The sequence below is a fragment of the Pleurodeles waltl genome, chromosome 12, assembly GCF_031143425.1.
Source record: "Pleurodeles waltl isolate 20211129_DDA chromosome 12, aPleWal1.hap1.20221129, whole genome shotgun sequence".
In the NCBI taxonomy this organism is placed as follows: Eukaryota; Metazoa; Chordata; class Amphibia; order Caudata; family Salamandridae; genus Pleurodeles; species Pleurodeles waltl.
Window position 1 is genome coordinate 705,268,221 of NC_090451.1, and position 10,582 is coordinate 705,278,802.

At 50.1% G+C, this 10,582-nt stretch overlaps 1 protein-coding gene across 1 annotated transcript in view; it reads right to left on the reverse strand.

Moving 5' to 3' along the window:
• Positions 1–10,029, reverse strand: part of SLC25A11 (solute carrier family 25 member 11) — a 41,702-nt gene extending 31,673 nt beyond the window's left edge. The window contains exon 1 of the mRNA XM_069215671.1: positions 9,898–10,029. Coding sequence (XP_069071772.1) covers positions 9,898–9,974 — 77 coding nt within the window. The 5' untranslated portion in view covers positions 9,975–10,029. The remainder of the gene's footprint in view (positions 1–9,897) is intronic.
• Positions 10,030–10,582: the final 553 nt, after the last annotated feature.

A 10,582-nucleotide genomic window follows, 5' to 3' on the forward strand; every position in this document is an offset into this window, starting at 1 on the left:
TGACAGCACGCAGAATCAGCACCTGATAACCTCACACCAATAAAGCAGCATGGACTGCCAACATGGCAATGGGCTTCTAAAGAGAGACGAGGATCCAGTTGCACCTTTATTTATCATGTCTCAAACTGCCCTCCGTCCTTAGCAGGGGGGTGAGTTCTAGAAAGGCTATTGAACTGGATTTACTTTCAGCTCAAATGTTTCATTCCAGGTTTAATCTTTACTACCCTGTGTCCAACAGTCCGGAAGACACATTAAACCACTTACATTTGCTGTCCTTCAATCTCTCTTGGCATCAGAAGCTCTTGACACAAATACAACAGTCCCCAAGTGTACTAACCACCCAGACACAGAAACCTAATCTGCTGCCGTCAACGCTGGAGCGTCGGAAGACCACAAACTAACCGGGAGGGCCAGCTGGGTTAAGAGGTGTCCTGAGGGCGTAGATTAGGCAGGAGCCAGACAAAGAATCTGGAAGGATCCAAATATGTTTCAATGAAAGCACCCCAAGTACAATCTCACATACAAGACTTCCCAAACACAAGCAAGACCATTCCTAAAAGTGGTTGACCCTGCTTTGCTTTTGATTGACGCATTTAGCCAAATGTGCATAAAGGCGGCCTGTCATCAGTTCTTATACTCAACATGTACGCTGTGGACACTGGCAGAAAGAAAGTCCAGAATCTAAATTTGCTTGCCTACCTCCTTCACAACCCTAGACCAGAGGAACACGAGCAGAGACTCCCTGCCTTGGATACAATACTCAAGTGAATTACTGCTTCTTGACTTGTTGATGTATAAACATCGCATCGCTGCCAAAAAAAGGAACCATGGGATTACTTTCACAGCCACTTTCTCTATTTCAAGTGAATAGATAGCTAACCAGGGAATCAATGTTTGAAGGGAAAGGATGATCACACGAGGGCAGCGAAGTGATGAGTGAATCTCTTGCAAATTCATCCATACCCCTGCATTCCCTTCCTGCCTCTTCACCTTTCTGAACCTTGGAGCACCAGTCTAGCCCTTCCTCTCCCCCTTACCTCTTCTCCATGTTCAGCCGGCATCCTACAGTACCACAGCCTCCCTTCCTTACGAGCCTCGCACTTCTTCAGCCCCTGTTTGGACATCTGCGCACACATTCATCATCAGTATTAATAAAGTCACTGTTCCCTCCAGACAGCTACAGCAAGAGTAAGCCGTTTATTCTTCAATCTGCGTCTGCACAGCCTGACCTTTGGAAGAAATTATATAACAGCAGGAAGGCTGCAGTTACATCGAGACAACAGATTGCGAGGTCCTTCATGGTTCCACAGAAGAGTCTTGAAACATGGTCTGGTGTTTAAACACTTACCAGTGCATCCGTGTGGAAGTGTCTTAAACAGAATCCAAACGAGCTACAGGTAAAATAAGTGGGTTCAGAGAAATGGGATGAGATTGTTGCAATGCCTGGGAGACCGCTCTCTACCACCCACCTGGATGGAACATTTCTGAAATGTCCATTTCATGATTGCTATCTGACAGTAGCCTCACTATACAAGTTTCTGCTCTGATGCTCTTTGGGCAACGCTCAGTGAATCTTAAGCCAATTACTTTGCATTAAATAACTAGAAACTACCGAGCTCCAATACTACGACGAGAAAGGTGCCTAGAGCATGTCTCCCATCCGTGGAGATCAGCACAGAAATCCTCTGAACGTCCTGATCTTTCACTCCCAGTTTTAGATCGCTTGAGATCAGAGATCGCTCCACATCTAAAGCCTCCACTACTTAACAGAACTATCTCACAAGGCATTATCTGACGAAAAAACTCTTCAGGAAAGATCTTTATTAGAACACGCTAGAGGGAAACATCTTCAGAGTGCCACAAGCGCTCTTAGGATGTTCAGTGAATCAACTGTTATGCAAAATAGATTTTACATATGACACTTCCCTAAACATCAATCTGGCTACTGCCAGCAGGCTTCTGGTGCAACCTCGGTCTCCATGAAACACGGGGGGGGTAAGCGTGCACAAAACATCCCTAATCTCTGCCAACAGTGGCCCGTGTAGAAGACCTATTCTCAAAAAGATCCCGCCACATCTGTACTGAGGTGGGTCTGAACCACCACCGTCATTCTTGCCCCACCCAGTCACCAAGTTGGAAGTCGTGGACAGAGTCACCAGACTCTGAAGCACAAACCGCCCCCTTTCCATCCCGGTCAGAAAACAAATGTACATCACGGCGTCAGCGCACCGACCCATCTTCCACCCATCTTCCACCCTGCTTTGTCATCTGCCTTTGGGCAGAAGGACTCTCCTCTATCAATCCCCCCTCGTTAGTTCCTCCTGCACCACCCGCAAGTATCTCTATTAAATGTTTTCATTTATATTTAAAATCCCTCCCAACATGTTGCTCGCTAGTTCTCATATTTCGTTTCTTGTGTGACCTGCTGGCGTTTAACCTGTGTGGTATAAACGTCACCTTGTTGGGCTCATTCAACACAGGTGCCTCCGACTGTTACTCTGGGGTCGACAGCAGCTTCTGCGGTGGTGCCTGGGGATGCTGCTCCTTCTCCTAAGGTTCAGGACTTGAGGGTGCTCTCATCCTAGAGTCACATCTGATCCTTCGACCTCCCCACCCGCTGAAAGCAAACTCTTGGCCAGTCCATATGTTCTCTCCATTGGGTCTCAGTAACTTCATCTGAGTAGAGTACACTTATGTGGCGCTCCATATAGTAACCCATCTGCACAACAGTAGTGTACCTCAAATGAGAAGTCAGTGCCCTCAGAAATGACTGGCTCAACAGTTGCTCTTCCTTCTTGACAAAGATGCGAATAACTGCCCAACACAAAAGCATCCAGGGCTACCAACAGATGCATTATGTTTACAGCTCCCGTTTTTATGGAAGTTATTTTTTAATATGTCAGTCTGTATTTATCCATATATCCTTCTTTTGGTCATCTTATTAGTATTTATTTTGTGGTTTGCCAACAAGTGGACTTAAAGATGGTATATTTCTACATATATTTCAATGATAAACGTACTATTATTTTGAATCCCGTCGCCTTTTAGCAATTTCAGCAGCCAAATGTACTACAATACACTCACTGATAATTATTAGCAATTTACTACAAATATACTTTAACATATGCCTGTATTTAAAGTTATGTTAGTCTGTTTTTTAACTCTCTGTGTGGTCTGTCTGCTTATATGTTGTCTTGAAATTCCCAACAGACCGCATGGAAACTCGCTCATTAGAAGCACAATTTTCAGTATTAATTTCTGTACTTATCTGTAAAAATCTGTAAAAACACAGCACTAGAGAGGATGAGAAGTGAGAGAGCCAGTGTGTCATTAGGAGGTAAAGAATCTTGTGGTCAGCCGCAGACACGATGGGATGCAATCACTACAACTGAAAACCATAAGTGAACACAGCAGTTATAGTGAGGACGAGGCCTGTTTCCGGGTGGTGCACACCGATTCTACTGTAAGAGCTACTCTCCCTTCAAGCAGACGTCGTTCCGGTGTCAGCACTGCGCACACCGCCCCCCTCCTGACTACAGGCCACATCACATATTTCTGGCTATGCATCACAAACAAGCTTTGCCGGTACAAAATACCAAGTTACTTTGACACAAGGACTCAATTACTGAGAAAAACAGGTAGGCAGCCAGGCTACAGCACAACAGGTTCGCCTGGTCGTCACAACAAAAAACAAACTCCTTTCCCTCAGGCACCAATAAAAACCTCTGAATACCTGTTCAGGGGGAGGGGTACTGTGGAGCCAAGAGAAGATCTCTCTTTAGCACCCCACTTACGGAGTGTTTTTTTTTTTTTTTTTAAATCAGCAAAACGGATGAGATCTGTAGTGTCATAAGAAAAGTCTCTGCAGAGCGGATTTCAGATTTCTAATTTTTTCTACTTATATATTTGTGGGGTAGCGTAAAGCATTTTTTGTTTTTCATAATGTGCCTGGGGTCATCCGGATGGCATTTTTTTTTTTTACATACCACCATTTTAGTCTTTTACCGACAGGGGGTGCGTTTGAGTATTAAAACATTGGTGGTCATTCTGACCCTGGCGGTCTTTGACCGCCAGGGCGGAGGACCGCGGGAGCACCGCCGACAGGCCGGCGGTGCTCCAATGGGGATTCCGACCGCGGCGGTAAAGCCGCGGTCGGACCGGAACCACTGGCGGGGTCCCGCCAGTGTACCGCGGCCCCATTGAATCCTCCGCGGCGGCGCAGCTTGCTGCACCGCCGCAGGGATTCCGACCCCCCCTACCGCCATCCAGATCCCGGCGGTCGGACCGCCGAGATCCGGATGGCGGTAGGGGGGGTCGCGGGGCCCCTGGGGGCCCCTGCAGTGCCCATGCCACTGGCATGGGCATTGCAGGGGCCCCCGTAAGAGGGCCCCTACATGTATTTCACTGTCTGCTGCGCAGACAGTGAAATACGCGACGGGTGCAACTGCACCCGTCGCACAGCTTCCACTCCGCCGGCTCGATTCCGAGCCGGCTTCATCGTGGAAGCCTCTTTCCCGCTGGGCTGGCTGGCGGTCTGAAGGAGACCGCCCGCCAGCCCAGCGGGAAAGTCAGAATTACCGCCGCGGTCTTTCGACCGCGGAACGGTAACCTGACGGCGGGACTTTGGCGGGCGGCCTCCGCCGCCCGCCAAGGTCAGAATGAGGGCCATTGTCTTTATTTCTCTGTGGAAAGGGGGGTCTCCGCCCCTTTCCCCAAAGTTACCTGAGCAGGTTTTCTTGTTCACAGCATAGTTGTTATCAAATAAAAGTTCAGCTGCATACATACTTTCTCTGCATGGTCACTAGCACAAGGTAGCAGTGGAATTAATGTGTGCTTGTGGCATCTAGCCACCATAGTTACTGCTCGGGGTCATGTGTGTAACCCGGAACACTTGGTGAGAGGGAGCTAAGGTGAGTCCTGGAAGAGGGCACGTTTTATGAACCAAAGCCTAGTTGGCAATTCAACCCCAGACCAGCTAATCACATTCTTGTGGAAAACCACTGTTTATCGCTAGTATGTTCTGAGACAACAGAGGTAGAGCGAGTTCGAGACAGACTCCTTAACATAGCTCACTAAAGCTCTTGGGAGAAATACCTCAGAATCAGAGGAGGAGGATATCAGAGGTGAAGGAGAACCAAGTCTAGACCCTCAACATACCAACACCGCACACCACTCTTAGACCACCACTTTGATGTACTTGTGTTCATCAGTATCATGAGGTCTGGTAGCCCTTCGTACCAGGAGACATTGCGATGACTGCTTGTGACAAGCCCAGTGCCACTCTGACAGCAGAAACACCACTTGCTGGGATACCAGAGACCCACCGGACCTCACTAGAATCCTGCATGATGCAGCTCATCTGTTCAAAGGTCTATGAGGCCCTGATGCTGCACGGTTTGCTTCACATTCAACTCCACCATCTACAAAGCCATCTGGAACCCCAGCGTGCCAGGAAACAAGACAAAGTCCTTCTGGGGGCATGCAAAATGCACATCAGCACTACCAGGCTGGAATCCCAGATGTGCAAGACCACCACGACCAGAAGCCAAGCAATCTCCTCCTGTGCCCAGGGGTTGGAAATACACCCCAGTCCACATGCATCGCGCCCCATCCTTTCTCCCCATCAGCCTGCTCTTAGAAGCAGATCATCACTGTGTAACTCCAGGGTTACTTGTGCCACCTTGGAGAGCGCTCTGCTCTCTTTATAGCATTATCAACGCGACTGACAACTCAGAGTTACATTATTACTCTTACCTACTCATGCGGAGGCACCTGATCAGCATCTCCCAGCGCCCCCTGTAAATGTCTTCCCTCATCTCATCTGTAATCACCCGCCTGCCACCCACCCAAAGCCCAGTGCAATCACAGTTGTGAACCGCTCTGCCCTCTCTCACCTTCTCCCCCCCACACCCGTTGTTTCTTGCACTCTTCTGTAATCCCTCTCTTGTACAGAACACTGCAGATAGACTCACCATCATCAAATGCAGATGTCTGTGGCTCCCTGGAATACATGCATCCTTCCATACAACGTCCACCACACTCTTCTCTGCAGTTCTACCTAAAATACTCTTTCTATGGACGTGCAATGAAATATGTAAAGCATTACCCACCTCAAATGCCCTCTTCAAGAAATACTTAAAAATACCTCCTGTGCATGCATGAACACCACAGATCCATGATTACACAGCCATAAAAACACATTTTAATCTGCATCATTCCTGCATCACTGCTTTCCATTTCCAGGTTAGATGCCCTGATACTTTGTGTTTTGGTATTTAAGGTTATGCTTTCTCGTTTATGTTTTAATAGTACGTTGAAGCATTTCTAATTATCACTAGCTATTGTAAAAATGTCGGCCTTATTACAATGCGCTTTGTCGCCCTAGCTGGGATCTAGTCCGCACTACATATTTATTGATCGTGTTATATGTATGTCTATGAGGGCATCTGCACCCCCCATGTCACGGTACATAGGCGCCACCACAATGCAGCCTGGACAGCCAGCTGCTCCTTCAGAAGCTGGAGACAGTAACAATCCCTGGCCACAATGACAGCCCGCGCCAGGGGGCTCATTTTCAGAAGGTAACGTCACTGGCATGCAATCACACTCCCCCTCACTGGCTCTCAAGGAGACGCAGCGAGGTGTGGTGAAGCTTCGCCCTATTTATTTAAAAAAAATACAAACATTTTTATATGTTTTATTCAATCTAAGGTCAAAGTTCACGAGATGGTACCTGAAGGCTGACACTGCCGGACTGGAGTAGTAATGTAAAAGACGATGGCAAGGTCTCTTCGTGTGTTTATGATGCTGGATTTAAAGGGACTGAACACCAACGATCAGTTTGGTTTCTAAAGTGAGCACAGGGCCAGGGGTCGAATGGCCAGGACGGCCTGCTTGTGTGGTGTCCTGGATCATTGTCAATCTTCAAAATAACATCCCTATGCTCCCACAATCAAGACGCTCCGCGGGTACAAGGCAAGAAGCCGAAACTAACGAGTCAGCTGGGCAGACCGAGGGGGAACAGAGCAAAAGGCAACAACTGCGAGGAATTCACAAGGTCCTCCAGTGGCCATTTACTAAAAACTGCTGGGCAAAGGGGACTGAGCCTGCAACGACAGCTGCCTGTGAAGGGCAGGGCATAAGGTCACATTTTGCTCTCCGAACAAGGGGGCGGGTGGGCAGTGCTGATGTCCCCCTGAAGTAAAGAAGACACTGGAAGAAGGTCAAAGTTGAAAAGTCTTTAAAGGCCAGAAATGAACTGTAAAGTATGACAGATTTTGAGGGGTAGATTAGATCAGATCATTCCAGGCTCCACCAAATTTTAGAGAGTGAAGCGCAGTCGATAATTTAGTAGAACAACCTCGTTGCAGCTTAATGTGAATTAAAGCAAATTGGACATGTTCTATTTATTGTAACACTGACACCCCATCACTAATTCTGTACAGCTCGCCCTGGCACTGAAGGACACTTGTATGCTTTTGTTATTCTGTGAACTGCAGCCAGATTCCAACATTTGAACACATATTATTTGTCCAAGTGTCCTTCCTGGTTTTAATAACATCTACTGTTTACTCTTTCCGAACGCGCCTTGTTGCAGGGTGTTGTGCTTCGAGGCCCTGTAAACCCTCGTCCATAACAAAGGCTGGTGATACAGATGCTACTACTTTTGTTTAATTCCATGAGCAGCAGAATGTGTCCCACGGCAGTGTCTAGTACTTGGGAAAGGCAGCGTATTTTCACCTTGAAGCAGAGGACGGAATGGAGTACAGAGAGTACTCTGAGTCCTGGTGTGAAAAGGAGAGATGTGTAGGTTTTCAGGGGCAGTAGTCTGTGCTGGGGGCTGTGCATTCAGTACTGGGGGCTGGAAACAGAGACTCCTAGGGGCTTCGCATGACGTAACGAGTTAGGGAACAGTGCACTCTAGGCGGGCAGAGTATTATGTGGAGAGGGAATTGTAGCGTAGGGTATTGTGCATGGCGTATTGGGAGTTAAGAGTAGGGGCCACTGGACGATCTTCTTTAGTAGACAGCACTCTAGGGAGGGACCATGCCTGAAGCTCTGGGATTAGGGGTAGTCTTGTCTTCTACGGAGCAGAAGGCAGTATCCTGGGTGCTGTGCATGCTGTATCCAGGAGCAGGTAGGCAGTAGGCTGTGTCAAGATACCAGTGTATGTAGTGTGTGTGGGGGGGGGTGTCTGCCGAGGATGTTCTGGGGTGCAATGTACTGCTTCCTAGGGGTCCCTATAATATGTTCTTCAGGGGCAGTGCGTAGTAACCTGAGTGCTGCGCGTGAAGCATTAGGTTTGGAGCAGTCCTCTCTTCTAGGGCACAGTAGGCAGCCTCCTGGGTACTCTGCATGCAGCATCAAGGAGTAGGGGGGGGGGGGGGGGGGAGTAGGCTCTGTCCAGGGTCCCAGTGCATGCAGTATGTGTCGAAGGGGCAGTAGCACAGACTCCTAGGGGTTGTTTCTTGGGATACAGTCTTCTTGGGTGCACAAAGTATCCGCGAGTAGGTGGCAGCAGGCTGTGTCCAGGGTACAAGTGCAAGCAGTGTGAGGGGGGCAGTATAGGGGGTCCCGAGGTGCAGTGCACTGTCTCCTCGGCGTTCTTGGGGTACAGTTTTCTGGGGTGCACGCAGTATCCCGCACTAGGCTGTGCCCAGGGTACCAGTGCATGCAGTAGTGTGGAGGAAGCAGTAGAGTGTGTACTGGGGTGCGGTGGACTGCCTCCAAGGGGTTGTTTCTTAGGGTACAGTCTTCTGGGGGTGCACATAGTATACAGCAGTAGGAGGCAGCGGGCTCTGCCCAGGGTACCAGTGCATGCAGAATGTGGGGTGCTCGGTAGACGCGCCCTGAGGTGCAGTGCACTGTCTCCTCGGCGTTCTTGGGGTACAGTTTTCTGGGGTGCACGCAGTATCCCGCACTAGGCTGTGCCCAGGGTACCAGTGCATGCAGTAGTGTGGAGGAAGCAGTAGAGTGTGTACTGGGGTGCGGTGGACTGCCTCCAAGGGGTTGTTTCTTAGGGTACAGTCTTCTGGGGGTGCACATAGTATACAGCAGTAGGAGGCAGCGGGCTCTGCCCAGGGTACCAGTGCATGCAGAATGTGGGGTGCTCGGTAGACGCGCCCTGAGGTGCAGTGCACTGTCTCCTCGGCGTTCTTGGGGTACAGTTTTCTGGGGTGCACGCAGTATCCCGCACTAGGCTGTGCCCAGGGTACCAGTGCATGCAGTAGTGTGGAGGAAGCAGTAGAGTGTGTACTGGGGTGCGGTGGACTGCCTCCAAGGGGTTGTTTCTTAGGGTACAGTCTTCTGGGGGTGCACATAGTATACAGCAGTAGGAGGCAGCGGGCTCTGCCCAGGGTACCAGTGCATGCAGAATGTGGGGTGCTCGGTAGACGCGCCCTGAGGTGCAGTGCACTGTCTCCTCGGCGTTCTTGGGGTACAGTTTTCTGGGGTGCACGCAGTATCCCGCACTAGGCTGTGCCCAGGGTACCAGTGCATGCAGTAGTGTGGAGGAAGCAGTAGAGTGTGTACTGGGGTGCGGTGGACTGCCTCCAAGGGGTTGTTTCTTAGGGTACAGTCTTCTGGGGGTGCACATAGTATACAGCAGTAGGAGGCAGCGGGCTCTGCCCAGGGTACCAGTGCATGCAGAATGTGGGGTGCTCGGTAGACGCGCCCTGAGGTGCAGTGCACTGTCTCCTAGGGGTTCTAGGGGTACAGTCATTTGGGGGTGCGCACACTACCCGGGGAGGGGGGGGGGGGGCGGGGTGCATGACCCTGCGGACAGTGTGAGCCCCTCTAGGCTGGGTACAGGGGTCACAGACTCCAGTATTGGGGGGTCAGCATTTTGGGGTGCAGTCCACCCTGCCTCGAGGACCCTCCATCCCAGGCGTGCCTTACCCTGCCAGGCCCCCGAAGAGGAACTTGATGGCCTTGGGGGAGGTCCGGGGCTTCGCGCTCTCCGCCGGGGAACCCATGGTGACGCGGGGACAGCGGCAAGGTGACAGCGGCGGGCCATGGAAGGGAGACAGCGATGACGGACTGACGTCAGGCACGCCCCTGAGCACCGCCCCCTGGCGGCCGACGCACGACCGCCCGCCATCTTGGAACGGACGCCGTCCCTACCGCGCAGAACAGAAGCGGACAGAACACAAGCAGCATTTTAATTTTTTCTTAAAAGCGATATTATATTCACACAGGTTAGAAATTGTTTTATGTACCAAATGCAAAAAAAAACGATTTTTTTAGTATACTAATTATTAACGTTGAATCACTAATATCCTCACTAACAGAGCGTTTTGTGTAAATATGAATTATGGTTTAATTATTTTTCAGATATGCGTCTGCTGATGTGTGAAATCTGTATCAGTTGGTTCTTTACAAGGACACAAGCCCTGTTCTAAGATGGCCGATACTTTGGACTCTCTCCAGCGAGGGTCACGCAGCATTGTCCGCCCTCTGAGGGAGGCGATTAGCGAGCGCGCGCGCCTCACAGATGACACGGGGACGCGGCCACGGAGGGCAAAGGGCTGAATGGAAAGAGAAAAATGACTACACGGGGACCAATGGAAGAAGCGCCTGAGGT